The sequence below is a fragment of the Thermobia domestica genome, chromosome 6, assembly GCF_964235325.1.
Source record: "Thermobia domestica chromosome 6, izTheDome1.hap1.1, whole genome shotgun sequence".
In the NCBI taxonomy this organism is placed as follows: domain Eukaryota; kingdom Metazoa; phylum Arthropoda; class Insecta; order Zygentoma; family Lepismatidae; genus Thermobia; species Thermobia domestica.
Window position 1 is genome coordinate 117284520 of NC_137459.1, and position 16987 is coordinate 117301506.

Consider the following 16987-nt stretch of genomic DNA (forward strand, 5'->3'; position numbering starts at 1 on the left):
TGGTATCACTGCGTTTCTTCTTCACAGTCGTAGATTAACATGCACATACAATTTTATTTTTCATCAACTTTTAGAGAACGAAAAACTGAAATTGACATTGATCTGTTAATGAGTATCTATGCATTTGGCAGGTACGCGTATTTTCCATTTCAGCGTTGATTAGAGAGCGATGCGTATTCTCTAAGATATATTATGTGGAGTTAGCTTGGGGCCCTAGAAGCCGTAATGGCATTGTATTCCGATTAAGTAGTTGAGATATTAATTTATATATCAACTTGTTTGTGCTTCCTAGGGAGGTATGAAGAACAATTCATAGAGCATCGCAGAGTCCAGCTACAGAAGTTTGTCGATTGTATGTGTAGGCATCCAGTACTCTCTCGATGCCCTGTTTGGCAACACTTTATAACATGTACCGATGAGAAACGATGGAAAAGTGGGAAAAGATCGGCTGAAAAGGATGAACTTGTTGGTGCTAATTACTTCGCAACATTTGAAGCTCCGGAACATCCCTTAGATATTGCTGTTGTGTAAGTTTCTTAAATTTTTATTTTATTTTAGTTATCTATTTTGTAATATACCGCAAGAAGTTCTCTCAGTATAAGTACAGTGCTTATGTAGACGCTAGCTATGTTTGTGAATCAGGGATCATAGAGTCATAAGTTCGAACCCAATCTGCACCGTGTTACTGTGTACTGGTCAAATATCATGTATGTGCGTTACCGCGAAGTGTTATTTCAAACGAGTGAGCAAGTGAGCTGAGATGTTGACGTTTTCTTCCATTGCATCATATCAATAATGTTACGATCATGTATTACTATTTTCACTTTTTAAGAAAATTGGGAGTTAAATGGTTTTTTTAACTGTAGCCAGATTGGTCACGTTCAAAGATTTTTTCGCCTATCAGTTTGGAAACCATACGACCTACCATATCACTGATTCTCAGTAATAATAATAATATATATATAATATAGTGGTACCGCCACCTTCTTAATGAGAACGGAATATTTCGTCTTCTAAACTGAACTGAACTGAACTTAACTAAACTAAACTTAAAGCCAGTACAAAAATTCTGTTGGGACTCCACCTTTGGACTTTCTCTGCAGAGGAGCCTTTACTCAGTTTCCATTTTTTATGTATCCAGTTAATTGCTCTTATTCATTATTAGGAAGAGAATTAAATGAAAACATCTCCTAGATATTTTTCGCAAAGTTTATCTATTAATTTAGTAGAGGTTTATAGAATATTTTGGTAGCATGACTAGTACACTGAAGAACACTATGTGAACAATGAAATGTATGTGTGCTCTTATTGAAATTCAGTTTTGTGGAACTCTTGATGCTTTTTGAAAACAAACAATAGCAGCTTTACTTTTCCCATTTACAGAAAGAGAAAAAAGCAAGAAACAAATCACTAAGAAATTTTGATTATCATTACGTTTATAGTATTATAAAATTAAGATGTAAGAATCAGACATTTGAAAATCATCTTGTACGTAAGGGTTTTTAGTTACAAGACTGCAGTAATATGCTACTGGACATCATTATTATTATTATTATTATTATTATTATTACTGTTAATAATAATAATATCCTGAAAGATATGCAGCTTTTTAACCATTATGAACCTGAGGTAGAGCGTGAAAATTCAATTGTATTTTTCAGGAAACTCAATGCTCAGGATTTCAGGTCTGCTAGGTGCCCTGATTCCGATAAGCTTTCCCTCAGATCAGGATTATCGAGTGCAGAGCTCTAATAATCGTGATCAATCCCATTGCTCCTTGAACCGAGCAAACAGGGAGATGTTCGGCCCTGCTGAAGGACCATATTCGTACGTGAAGACGTCGAATAGAATGACTTACAAAACATGATGCCGGCAGGAAATTCAGAGGAGCTCCTTACCTAACATTGCTGAGTTTTGATGCAAGCTTCCTGCAAAAGTCTGGTATACATTGTTGTTGTGTCGGAGACTAAGTCCCTTAATCTGATCCTGCAAGTCACATTCTAGGATTGCCGAATAACAAGCTTTGGCTTGAACTATAACTGTGTTGTTAGGACCTGCGGCACAACAATCAGAACTCTATGCCTTTTCCAGTTCCTACCAAAGCAATCCTATAAACATTGCTGCAATAATGGGGATCAATGTGTGGCAGCATCTTTGTATCCCAATGAAGGAGAAGTGGAACAGGTGGAGGTATGGCAGCACAAGCCATTAGAGACAAGGCCCTCTTTCCTACTTCTTTCCTGCTTTTCCTTCGGTGGCGTCGAATGGAACTTATTGAGAGAGTCTTTCTTTCATTGCTTAGACCTGTCGATTTAGCCACAGTTTCAATACTCCCCGTTGCCTTGCGGCCAGATATATTAAAGAGGTCAAGTACTGAAGTTATTTCTAAGGTCAAAAGTGTATGAAGAGAATTTCCATGTGTTTTTAAGTTTCTTGGTCAGGGGACAATTCGTTGATTGGCATTCAACGTATCTTTCCAGCATCGGGCCTCTCTGAGATGGGATGCATTGCTTAAAGGTATTTGTGTCTTAGGCGTAGTTCCCCCACTGGGATTCGAACGCTGAACCACGCGCATGGAAATACTTCCTGTTATCATCACGACTATGAAGGGACACTTGTTCGTATGAAGAAATATACTGTATATATAGCTACTACATAAAGAAATAAATTATATTTACTAAAGAATAAAAGAACGCCTAAAGGATTTAAGAAATGTACACTTTACTTTAGGATTATTATCAGTTCAGTCTCTGGAAGCTACTTACGGCAGTACGGCGATAACCCAAGACCATTTGGACATGTCCTTTGTATAGCAACACTTACGTTTTAAAGATTGCTTACAGATGGGGATGAGTGATGATTTTTTTTTTTGTATTTTTACTTTTAAGTTTTTTCTTTCCTTTTTTTCGGTCCTGAATATAAGTCCCGCGCTGTCCTGAAACGCTGTACATGTTTTCGTCGAAATCGTGAATGCTAAGTACAAGGTTGCTGTTGAGATTTTCCAAATACTGAAAAGTTATTCAATCACACAAAGGCTCTCTGAAGTGTTGTGAACTCCAGTTTTGATAATGAGTATCAGTGAATGTGTATTATCTTAATGTTTGTTCTTGATATGCGGTAATGCCGTGAATTTTGTAAATGTAATGTGTGCTTGTTACAAAAGCTACAACTAATGTTGTTGAAAAGATTCGCCTTTAGGCGTCCTTAGAGAAGTTTTATTGTTTCGTTGATCCACTATTATCATCCTTGGTGCAGTGTGAAAAAACTAGTCTTCTTAAATAATTACATTATGAAGTTTCTTTTGACTTGTAGAAGTGGATGATTATGTACAAGCAAATAAAAAGTTGAGTTCTTGGAACGCTTTGTTCTGCTGAAAAGTGTGCCTTCTCGACTCGTTTAGCACATTGCACTTACAAAAGTGGAAACGACAGTTGGAAAACTATATTTACCAAACCTGCACTAGTACAAGGAGTATTAGCAGGAAACAACCATTACGTATACCAACAATAATATATATATATTACCATTATGCAGAATGAATGAGAATGACGTATAGCAGGAAAATAGGGATTTCAGCTGTTCTGAAGTGAAACATTGCTATTCGAAAATTGTTAAAAATCTTGATCAAATGAACGAGAATGTGCAGTTTAAATGAAGAACTGAATAAGGAAAGCGCATCACTTAATCCAACTCAAAGTCGAAAGTACTCAATTATAACAAAAGAATAAATTGTTTTCTAACAAATCACGGAGTTATAATTTAAAAATTAATTTCCTGTATTAATTTTCGTAATTTTGTAATACTTAATGTAAGCGAAAAATTCGTTAATAAAAGTAAATAAATTGTATAATTAACTAATTAACCGTCAAACACATTAGTAAAGGAGAAGTTACGACACAGAATTTAAGGTCTTCATGTTTCTATTTATTTGTTTATTTATTTTAGTGTTACATTAAAACTATACATCATCTTTAGTCAAAATCAATTACTTTAGACTTTCGACCCTTCAGCTGCTTCGAAGTGATGCTCTTTAATTACTCAGTTCTTCTTTTAAACTGTATATTATCGCTTGTTTGCTCAAAAAAATATCTCACCAACTTCGAATTGCAGTGTTTCACCTCAGAAAATACTGTAATTGACAGCTTTTTTTTCTACGTTATTCTTATGCATCTGTATAGTGATTAAGGTAATAATAATTTATTATTGACATACGTAACCATTGTTTCCGGCTTAAATACTTCTACAAGTCGTTGTTTGGTCACTTATATAATATTTTCCACGTGTCGTTTTCTGCTTTTGCAAGTGCTGTATGCGCATTTCACAAATGATCTCGTATCCATTGACTTTGGTTCAAGAAGTTCAGAACACATACTGTTCTACTGAACATAATATTCCAAGGATTCAACCGTTTCTCCCTTTGTACATAGCCATCCATACAAGTCAGAGGCAACTTTTTAATGTAGTTATTTAAGCAGTGTAAGTTTTTGCCCACCGACAGAAGATTATATCAGTGGATGATCGAAACTGTGCTCAGTTTCTCTCCATTTAAAATACAATTGATGAGTCTTTTCAACCACTTAATAAACGTCCAATATTATCATTAAGCAATTTTTACAACTAACACTGTTAATTTAATACAGGGAGAAACAGACTGATAGTTGTGCAAAATTTATTCATGGTATGGATGGAGCTGTGAAAAATTTAATGGCAACATCGTTGGATCAAACAAAGAAGCATCAAGGGCCATACAAAAGAGAATATCAAAAAATTGGTCAGGCGTTTAGTGCTTTAGGACTTGCCTTCGAAATGGAGGGCACCACAGGTAAGGAGAGTAATCGGCTTGTGTATAGTATTGATTTAATTTTGAGTTTTTTTGTACTGTTAGTGCCCCCTCGCTTTTATGACATTGGTTGATAATGCTGAATGTTCAGTTAGCACTTAGTTCTACTATACTCCTCTTAAATTAAAACGTTTGTCTCTGAAATTTCGCAAGCACTTGAAAATATCATTTAGATTAGTTAATGTAAGTATAAGTATTTGAATGTTTGCAGTACATTTCATGCCTTGTGCAAAAGGATGTAAAATGATGATAATCTGAAACTAAAGGTGTTTTTTGCTTGTTTGCGAAACTCAGTTTTTCATTATAATTGTGAATAGTTAGGTTTCATTTTTTGATTTATGTTTTGCTTTATTATATTGCTTTATTATATTGCACAAATTCTTTCTTTCGGAGTAATAGGCTGCCGAAAACATGAAAAAATGAACTTTAAAGGTCCATAGCTTCAAAAATATGAGACCTACCGTAGTCGGGTCAAGAATTCACTTAGGAACTAATATGTGCGCTATCCAAAAATCTGAGTTTCAGAATCCTGTGGTACTTCCGCAACAATTTTTGTAGAGGGAGTTTTGTTACGGGCGTATAATTTGAAGTACTCACCAACTACATCTATAAAAATTGTTGCGTGAGTACCTTAGGATTCTGAAACTTGGATATTTGGATAGGGCACATATTAGTTCCTAAGTGAATTCCTAACCCGACTACGATAGGTCCTATACCTTTGGAGCTATGAACCATTAAAGTTCATGTTTTCGGCAGTCTATAATTCCGAAAGGAAGCATTTGTGCACCCAAGTTGGTCTATACTTTTTGTCTTATCTTGGTGTGAGGAATCACCTCCCAAACGTTGTCGGTGTTGTTTCGAAACACCCTGTATTTTTTGAGTTAATTTGTAAGTAAATCATACAAGGGCGTTCCGATACAGATAAATATCAGACCGTTTCTGTCGGTATGTTGATGCAAATTTGGGGGAAAATGCCACGAAACACCGCTATATACTAATTTTTATGTTTCTACATAGTCTGTAGATATTCAGACATTGAAGGGTGGAGACTTGAAATGGAAATTTTTATCCAAACTTAAAACTCAGAGGCCTAAGGTTTGCTTCTATATAGCTAATGTTGCCTCTAAAATTTTCATGTCTAATTATATCCACAAGTTATGTTCTTGAAAATACCAAATTTTGCAGGTGATAGGCACGTAAGAACACAGTCAGACGCGTTCGTTTTTGGGCGAGCAGATGACCCATTCTGACTTGATTTTTTTTCATCTATCTTATGTTGGTAAGTTGGATAGAGTCCCTTTGCAGCACCAAGGTTATATGTTGTCACAGTTTAGGGTGGAATCCGATCCACCGTAATGCGTTCAAATTTTCAGGGCTTTCCCATCGAAAGTCGAACCCGGAATCCCATGCACCAAAGGCGAGTGTGCTAACCAGTAAACCTGTGGAGGACATTTATCTCAGGATTTCACAAGTTCATAAGCTGTATGGTTCCCTCGTGTACAGTTACTATCGAGTGCCACCATATCGTATTTGGCGTAGAATGCCACCAAACTCAGTCAGTATGCGTTTGTTTATTTTCAGTCAAAGGATAGTCGATGAAGCGGAGAGATTTTTGTGTTCTCACAATATGTTGTGATTCCCATCTATTTTCTTGGGAATTTTTGCAGATTTCTATTGAGTCACCTTTTCTGCAGTCAGCGAAAAGTAAACAATATTATTGGAAAAGAAGGAAATGAATTTTCTTGAACTCCTCAATATGGAAAATGTAATAAGATAGGAAAAAAAAAAAGAAAAAGAAACACTTCCTATTCGTTAGGTTTGAAACTTTTTCTTTCTTTCTTTCTTTAGTATTGATTTTCTTACTGCTAATGAAGTATACATTGTCAGCAAAGAGTTGTTTCTGGAATTTCCGGACATGAGGCCACATCGAAGCACACATTGATGAATAGGTGCCGGCAGGAGGGATGATTGCTGGTATAATTTGGGACTTACTTTGAGGCTACGAGAGAAAATGATTGAGCCTTTGAGTTTCAGAAACTGTACATGGGGAAAACGTGTTTACTGTAAACGCGCAGTCACCGTAGTGGTCTTCGTCAGAATCCTTAAAATAATTCAAAAGTGCCACTTCTAATTTATTTTGGGTTGTGAATCACTTATTTGATAAATTTTTGAGTTCTGAACCGAAAAACTGAAAATACAGTGGTTAAGGCTACATTCTGTATTCGTTAGATTCTCCTACTTAGGTTTAGAGGAAGGGAGGTTTATTTTTGTGTGTCTGAGCATCATCTAAAAAACCGCTTGGTGCTTCCTAGTGCTAATTTACCAAAATCCTATAGGTCCGCGTACCTTCAAACTTTAATAATATTTAAGTATACCAACCATCAGTTTTGCTTGCTACTATAACACTAATATTTACTCTTTTTCACTACTACCCACAAGAACACTGTTGTTGTGGGTAGTTGATTTTGTTTCTGTAGATCACCTCAAAGAGGTGAACATTTAATGTTTTTCCGCCCTTGTATGTCAAATCAATTCGTTATGTTTAAACATTTGAGGAATACTTAATAATTGTAACATAATGTTTAATTGTTATCTACAGGTAGCCCAGTTGATAGTTTGACTCGAGCAATTAAGGTGACAGGCGATACATATAACGACATAGGGAAGTTATTTGAGGAGCAACCCAAAGCCGATTGGGAACCTTTAGGAGATGTTCTTCACATATACAAAGGGATATTATCTTCATTTCCTGACATACTTGCAGTGCATAGAGTAAGAATAGTTTACATGTGTGATTTTTGCACTATACAGATTTTTAACTTTATTTAAATTAATAGTAGACATCTTCGACATATCGCCTTATTTCTAAGCCCCATCCACGTCGGAGAGTGCGTGAGATGAAAGTTATCTTTAGTTGATTCTTGTGTGAAAATTATATCCTATTTTGTCAGTAGTGTCTGAAAACATTGAGTAATAGAGTATCGAGTAACAGAATGATCAAACTTAATCTTCGTTTCTTTAACCTTGCAATAATCGAGTTCATTCGACTATTAAGTGTAAATACTTTTATTGGATATATGTGATGTTTAGATTTTTGTAAATGTAAATAATACATTAAATATTATCGTAATGTTCTTATTATGCGAGTAATGTGCAAACTTTAAGGCGTATGATGCTGAATCTGTATCAATTTGCAGGATGCTCTACAGAAAAGGAAAGAATGTGAAAAACATGCTCATGGGCACGATGCCAAGATGGATCAGGCACAATTACAAGACGTATATCGAAGGACAGATGTAATTTCTTACGCAGTTCTGGCTGAAATAAATCAATTCCACACTGTACGAGCAGAAGATTTCAGGCAAGCAATGCAGAATTATCTGAAGGAACAGATTAATTTCTACCAACAGGTAAATAACTTTCAGGCATTGGAATCCTATAGCTGGAATACAAACTGGATTACCAAAAAGTAGAAAAAACATAATCGTACACCCTAAAATAGGTCCGCAATAAGCATTTGTGTTCAAGGCTTGATTAGGTAAGAGACGGAGGAAGTAGGAAAGAAAAACTAAATAGCAGAAAAGCAAATGTGAAGCGTGCAGGTGCTTGTCTGCAGGGTCCGATTAGAGTACAACAGGCTGAAAGTAGAGTTACCTTGGGGGCAGAACAGCAAGGGATAGGTCAATAAAAGTGCAGGAGAGCGATGAAATTGTAGATGAAAAGAATAAATTAATGAAGATAATAAAACTATTATGAAGAACAAAATAAATAAATAAATAAATAAACATAATGAACAATAAAAAGTAAATTGACAAAAATAAAAAAAAAATAGGTGTATGGAAAACATAGTAGGTGTAGGAAGATGGGGTAATTATAGACGGTTAAGATCGGAGGGCGGTTTGCGAATAGATAGTAATGTAAGTGTCATATAGAAGGACATAGAAGAGCGTGTCACATGTCTTGCTGAAGGACATAGAAGAGTCAGGAGGAAGGATTTTTTAGGAAACTTTCAAGGTACCTTTGACCATATTGCATATTTTAAATGCATTATAAATCTGAACACCATTTAATATTATTTTAATATTACTCAACTGAGCTAATTTTTCTTAGGGCAACGTTGGTATGATATTGAACAATTTCAGGGGCTGAGACTGAAAATAACCTCAGAAATCAAAAAATAAGGATCACACACATACAATGAAGTTATAATGTGGTAATTATTTTTTAATGTTGTTTGCATTGGGATATGGACGATTTGATTATAACAAGTACTTGAATTATCACCCAAACACTCAGTATGCTAATCTGCTTTGATAATGAGATTGGCATGTGTTGCTCGCATTTGTTTCTGCGTGAACTATACAGTAGCCGTGGTGATTGTATCTTGGAAATGCTGTAGGGTTTGACAATTTTTCTCTTGTAATTTCCCTTTCAAGGCACCTCATAAGAGAAAGTCACATACGCTGAGATCGGGTAATTTTGGATGCCTCAGAACGCTACTCACAATTATATCCTCCTCGAAGAATTCAGTGATTACTTGCATTAATTTTCTAGCAGTGTGAGCGGTTGCCCCGTCTTGTTGGAAGTATGCATATTGCAGCTTCTTGTTACTTGGTTCATTGGTAAATGTGATGAAAAGTTGTTCCACGTACCGTTGTAAATTGATGACTGTGGGAAGAAAGATGTGATGATCTCCCTGGCTGAAACAGTATGTCATGCACCTACTTTCTAGTTGTGCAAAAGTATCTTTCTATTTTTCTGTCATAGTGCAGTGAAATTCATGAGCATTGTGTGCGAATCGGTACAGTGAGTTCTGAGAATTTACATACCGACTTCGATGGAATTACACCTCATTTGTCATAAAGAACATATTCATATCCATGTATTTCCTTGCAATCTCGGACAGCATCTACTAACAACTGCACACGCGGTGCACAGCGTCTTTTCGTCCCAGTTGCTTCACAACGATCTTGTGAGATTTCATGTTAACATCTTTATTTGATTCTCCTGCGTGCTGTGCTAACCTCTTGCTATATATACGATGTTGCTTATATATTAACTAGTTTTAAAATTAATTATTTGCTTTAAAAAATTCTAGTGCGTAATGAAAGCAGTCAAGAACAGTAACGAATGTAACAATTCCAGTTTACAGTACAAAATATTGTCTCTTTCAACCATGTAACTTCTAAACTACAGATGGAAATCGCTGAAATTTTCAACAAATTAAATATGGTTAGAGGGAAATCGTTTCACAGACTCTAATACCAACAGATGAACGGTGTTGCCAACCCAACATAAAGTTACATTTTTTTTTTCAAATAACACTACATGAGATTATTACGTGGTTTAAATCTACAAGTTAAAGAAAACTTACAATACCTCATTTATTATTCGGTGTTGGGAACTAAGAACACTGTGGCATCAGAAACATCAACATTTTGGAAGACTCGACCACAGTAACACCACAACTGATATTGATGGGCAATGTACATTAAAAGTACCGTAGTCGTGGATATCATGATCATAATATGAAGTATTTCATTTAAATGGGAACGAAATTATAAGAAGTTGAAAGTTTCAGAAGGCATTATTTCGAAGGTCCTTGGGTAAATATCATGTCTAAGTGCGTATGTGGTTTCAAATAGACAAACCAATCGTTTTGTTGTTTACAGCAGTATGATATTTCAACCCGTTGTATCTGGAGAAATTATAAAACATCAGTAAAGTTTGCAGCACTGCTTAAAATTATATACTTGCAAGCACTTGTTTTAATTACATGTACCGAAAGCTATTGCTGTAATGTTATAAAAACAAAGGGAAACGACAATCATTTTAAACATTTTTCACAGCTACGTCATTTTAAGCAATGTTTGGAGGGAAGTACTGCTAGTGATCTACCATTCCCCGTTCAGTTCAATATTCCTAACTCAAAATGTTGTTTTGCTATAAGGTTATATTTATAACAATGTCTGGTTTTCATTTTATTTCAGATTGTTGAGAAACTGCAGAGAGCTCTAACTTTATATGACAATTAACATATTGTAAAACTTTGCTACAAGAAGGAAGACCTTGTGAAGTTGCCATTTGTGTAAATATGCAGCGATTTGCAGCTAGAACTGTTTGCGCTGTTAAGAACTAGAAGTTAAGATAATCAATTTTAGAAAGAATGAAAAGTATGACGGTATGTTAGCTTTGTTTTGAAATAAGTTCCTTAAGATCGAAGTGAATGTTGTACGTATGTTACTACAATAACATATGCTTTTTATAAACTTGGGTGTAATTTGTTTGGAGTCTTGTAAAATTATTATTATTATTTGTCTTTTCAGTGAGTTAGTATGCGTTATGTAGGTAATCGAATATTTGGAAGATTTTGTACGTTGGTACAAGTTAAGATTTCAGTGCTGAGAAACAGTTGTAATGCAGTGTGATTTATGTGATTGTTCTTTGTTAAAACGAAGTTTATGTACAAATTATTGATTTGTTAATGGATTCAAAATAATAATTTGGTCTGGTTCTAGTCCTGTGATATCTAGGTGTACAGGTTGCTAGCGAAAATGTGGAATTTGTAAATAGATGTTCAAAGAAAGCGACAAATTGGTGACAGTGTTTGAATGTTGCTTTAGCTGTAGTTGATAGACACCTTTAGTCACCTATTGGTGGATATTGAATGCGGTCCTAATGATTGTAAATTGTAGTGCTGTGAAAGTTACAAGAGCGCTGAATGTACATTCCTCATTTGTGATAATTGTTTATTATCGTTATGGACGGTTACAAAAAAAAGCAGCATTGAAATCATGACTATATGGTATTAACTCCATTTGAGATCCAATGCCAATAGATATCTGAAGCCGTATCGTTTGTGTTCATTTTGATCCGTCTTAATATAGACAGTGTACGCAATTATTGTACAGTGTACGCGTGTTTATACACGCAATTATATATATATATATATTTGTTTTTGTCCTAATAGTATTAATTGTGTGTCTTCAAAACACTTCATTTTCCTGCATCGAAATACAGGACGCAAGTTTCTAGTCAAAACTCGTCAACTGCATGTTTTGCTTATTTTCAGCTCAATAAAAGTTCGTGAAAACGGATTCCATAAATTAATTTGGTAGGCATAACGCTTGAATTGTATTGCTTATAACTTTTGTATATATATATATATAATATATATATATATATATATATATAACTGTTGTGTGTTATTAACAAATGTATATGCTTGATACAGCAATATATTTGAATGCAACCTGCTCTACTAACAGTAATATGAATGCTTTTTACGTATGTCTACTATATTTTCAGGTAATTGTCTTTCGTATTAGGTGCTATAATGAATAGGGTTGCGGTTACGTTTCTACTTTTAATGATAAAACGTGCTTTGCTGCTAAAATATCCATTTGTTCTTGAAATATCTTTGCACGTGCTTTTTACACCGTAAATCATTATATAGAATATTGCTTTATACTTAAGATTGTGAAGCACTTGGAAATAAATTATAGTTCCATTAAATATCTCTTGTGCGTTGCCAATGTTTGCAGATGACGACTCAGGAGTTGCAGATTAGTTTATTTCTACTGAAAATAGGTTACACTATACAATATTCTCTTCAGATTTCTAGGTTGTTTCGGGAAAGTAAATTTAGATGAATATACAACGTTATTTGGGTTCGGGTTTGCACTAGAAGTGAACTGGGATAAATTTTCAGCATTAGCATTACTTTGAAGCAAGTTTGTCTTGGCAGTTTACACCATGCAATACATTTGTTACTAAACTTCTGTTTGGAGGTTTTAATTTTTTTTTTTTTTTTTTTTTTTTTTTTTAAGGGCTTAGAGGAATTTCAATGGAATATTTTGAAAAATTCAATCGATTACTCATTGTCAATGTGACTGTGGACCAAATATGTGCAAATTTTGATTAGTTGAAATATAATTCACTTCCAGCCTTTATTTTAATATTTTTGGATGCAATTACAAATTAATATATAATATGCAAATAGCAGGAAGTGGGAAAAACCACTTCGTCATGTTACGTGAATTCTACAGATCTGATTCTGGAACGCAGTAAAATCTTCAACTAGTTCCATAGAAATAGAAATTTTGTTAAAATATTTGTCAAGGTGTTACAAGGAAGTGACGGAATACAATGACAGTATAGTGCTTATTACTAGTTTCTGAATGTACTAATGTTGGTTCTTTCCTACACACACACACACACACACACACACACACACACATATATATATATATATATATATATATATATATTTGTGTGTGTGTATATATATAATAGTGCATATTTACAAGTAATCATACTTTAAAATTTTTATTACTCGAATCTTATTGTTAGGTTCTGTTAGTTGTCTCTCGAGTGTTCATTCTATTTACATATAGAAGTTTGATGTCATGGTATGGCGATATACGAATGAAAGTGTTTGAAAGAAGAATGCAAGAGCAGAATTATAGATTGAGACACGTATGCATTAATACTAGTTTTGTGTTGTAATAAAATGATTAGAATATTTGGAAAGGTAAATTTGAGTTTAAAGAAGCCGTTGTTGTAGCAATGAATTGAAAATTGTTTATGTAGTCCTTCCATTGAAACCCATGTTTGAATGCATTTGAAAGAAAACGTGAAATGTAGTAATGAAGAAGAAATCAAACGCTTTGCCACATACGAAGTTTATCCTGAGTTTTGTGTCATGTTAAATGATAGTCGTTTTCAAACTTCGAAAGAGAATTATCTGAATTATTTCATACGTAAGTTGCAATAAATCTTTTTAAAAATCCACAAGATTACGTACCATGTTATTTTGCATATCGTTAAACATAATATGGTTTTATATAAACGTATTGATTCATTTTCTGTCCGATACAAAATTAGGTTCTATGGCATTAGTTTTGCTTTTCTTCTATTCGTTAGCGAAGAGTGAGTATTCTGAAATCTGAAACGCTATCCGCATGTTCAAAAATGTGCTTTAATTTAGAACTGAATGTGCACCTCTTTTAATCGTTTGAATTTTTCGCAGGCTTTATCATTTAACATACTATTCATAGACATATTTGGGAACTACCACACTTGTAGCAGAATAGTTGTATACATAAATTTTTAATAAGGCTTTCGTGTACTGATTTTAGCTTTTGTATGTATGTGAATGAAGTGAAGTTTTTAAGATCTAGTGAACATATTGGCAATCCTTAACCAAGATAGATTGAGCTAGGAGAGCATTATCCTTTCCACCGGGAATCAAACTCGAAACTTCGTGTAGCAAAGGCGTGCGCGCTAGCAACTGGACCAATGAGGGGGTCTGGTTAAATTTAGAGGATTAGAAGATTGTGAACTTAGATGTATGCTTCTGTTTCCCTAATTGCACATGACTTATCGTCTGGAATGCGTTTACTGAAAGTCTTAAGCCTGAATTTTGATACGAAATGATAGATGAAGGTCTAGAATAGACGAACAAAAAATACCTTTGTATTACACAGTGTATCTAGACAAGTTTCATTGCAAAGGTGAAAATATTTTTTGTTATTTAATTAGAACTGTATAATTGAATTGATTTTAGTCCTCATCTAATTTTCCTTTCCTGTAGGGAAAACTAACAGAGAATTTTCTTGCAAATATTCTCTGAGAAAGGAAAGTGTTTAGTGGGAAAATGTTCCTATAATTTTCTAGTAGATCTGATATATTTTGAGTTTTCCGTCCCACGGTTATGCCGGATAGGCTAAAGGAGACTGTGATGATGAGAAATGAATGAAATGGTGGAATGAAGAAAGTGGGGGGAAAGGGGAGGACCCCGAGGAAACCTGCTCACACTGTTTTGGCCACTACAAAGTTCACTTGACACGTGCTGGGATCGAACCAAGGACCCAGTGGACCAGAGGTGAACGCTTTTAGTAGATCTGAGTGGCGTAGTGGTGTTACAATGGTTAATATCGGTATTTGAAGTCAGATCTTTGACTTTTATAGTCAGTATGTTGAAATGAGTCAGGATTGTGCTTGTGGAACAAGAGTATTTGTACTTAACTGTTTTGATTTGAGTGTCAATAGATTTATTTGGAATAAGTAATGAAAAATATAAGAGAAAGATACGAAATACACGGTAACGACCAATTGTAATTACGAAACACTTTTGGTAGTTAATGGTATTTCCACTCGATTTAAAGATTGGCCACATACTGCGGATACTCTTATTTCGTTTCCATATTAGAAATAACTTTTTTTCCATATATATTGATAGTGCCATAGTGTTGTGTTGTCGAATATTTTAAAATTGGATTTCCTTTGTTCATTGGTTCGTTGTTAACCTCTGATCATCTTCGTGTTCCCTTACTCTGCACTTCACAGTATGCACGCATTAAGTTCTCTTTTAAAAATGCACGTTTCATCTATCGTGTTGTCTCTTTCTGTCTGTCGCTCACTCACTCACTCACTCTCTCTCTTCTCTCTCTTTTTCTCTCTCTCCCTCGCTCTCGCTCCCGCTCTCTCTCTTTGTGTGTAGCTTTACTTGATATCCACGTATAAATGATTGCTGTTATGCATTTACAGGAAAAGCTTGGGGTTCTAATTTTTCCTCTGCAGAGATTTTGCTCGCTTGTAGAAGTGCAATGTACGTATATCACGTACGGTATGGGTTGGCACGTTAATATTTGTACATATTATTTTCAACATGTTATTAAATGTGTGTGTGTGTGGAAGACTGTAATTAGAAGGATCATGAAAAGCTTATTGCAGCACTAGCAATGAATCAAACTTCGCTTTCACTGATGGAATCTGACATTGTTTCCTTTGTAGATTGGTGTGTGTCGTGCTTCAGCTAATCAGATAGGTTTTGGAAATCATTTGTGTATATATCTATATATATTGCTCTGTTCATATTGATTTTTTTTATTTATTATTATCATTTTCAATCACGCAAGTAGTACGTAAATATTATAGTTTAGCCATCACACATTACCAGTATGTGTATGTTATAATATTGGGAAGATATTTTTAGTTGAATATAAGAATAACTTACGCACAGAACCCCCATCCCTTTTCCGCCTCGTGCCTCTTATAGCTCAGCGATATACCTCTTCCGACGAAGGAAGAGACCGAAATTCAATTCCTTACCTTTTTTTTTCTTTCTTTGGTACTAAGTAGGTCAATTGCTAGCAGCTTGTTTTCTTACGTACTGTACACTTGCCACTGGACTCAGACGTAACATTTATACTACTATTAGATGTTACATTAACGGGCACAAGTTCGTATGTGTGTATATTAGATACACGATACTTTAGTAGTGTATATTTGAAAGAACATATATAAGACTGATATATATTTTATCTTATCCTTCAATGCGTGACTATTAAGTTGTTTATCTTATTATTCAATATTTGCTTATTAATCAGCGGACATCTAAAATGGTACAGTCAGCAACGAGAGTTGTGTTATGTTCTGTGTTTCAGAAAATATTTGGGAAATGAATTTTAGTATTTTCTATCGTTTCAGTACCAGTAATAAAGTGGGATTATTTGTACTTTGATTTGAGCACCATTTCTTTGTGGTAATCGCAGTATTGTTGATTATGGTATGATTCCTAATCACTTTTCCAATATTAGCACCGAAAAATCTATCGCATTGTTTTGTGGTGTATGAGGGTCTTTTCTAGGATATGCATTTCAATGATAGTGCAATGAGTTACCCAGTTGTTCTCATTTTTTACAATACTTCTGCTCGAACTGCCTTCACAGGCTCTCAATCATTATTACTTTCCTAGTTAATAATCGTAGTTGCGTATTTAATGGATAACCATAATTGCAGTCGGTTATATTATAATCAATGGCGTTAAAATCCTAGAAATAAAGTTTAAATATAATTTAAAAGAAAAAAGAAAACTGGTTGCTATGCAATTTAAATAAACTAAATGTTGCAATTCAAATAAATAAACATTTATTGTTAACTTTTACCCCACGTGATAGCATTGGAATGCAATTGCTAGGGGCGTTTTCTCCCTTTAGAGAGCCCTGTCAGGAAAACTAATGTGATTAACCTAAACTAGATTATGGTCCACTCATGGACCAAAACTTATCAAGATCAGTGCATAGGTCCCGAGGAAGTAGGTCATCAAACATCATGACATTCATTTTTATTTATTTCGAAATA

General features: G+C 34.6%; 1 protein-coding gene across 3 annotated transcripts in view; it reads left to right on the forward strand.

The window, feature by feature from the left end:
• Positions 1–15775, forward strand: part of SH3PX1 (sorting nexin 33-like protein SH3PX1) — a 64199-nt gene extending 48424 nt beyond the window's left edge. For all 3 annotated transcript variants that reach the window (XM_081762003.1, XM_081762005.1, XM_081762004.1), the window contains exons 8-12: positions 293–527; positions 4641–4822; positions 7440–7612; positions 8038–8250; positions 10831–15775. In XM_081762003.1, coding sequence (XP_081618129.1) covers positions 293–527; positions 4641–4822; positions 7440–7612; positions 8038–8250; positions 10831–10875 — 848 coding nt within the window. In that variant the 3' untranslated portion in view covers positions 10876–15775. The remainder of the gene's footprint in view (positions 1–292; positions 528–4640; positions 4823–7439; positions 7613–8037; positions 8251–10830) is intronic.
• The last annotated feature ends 1212 nt before the right edge of the window (positions 15776–16987 follow it).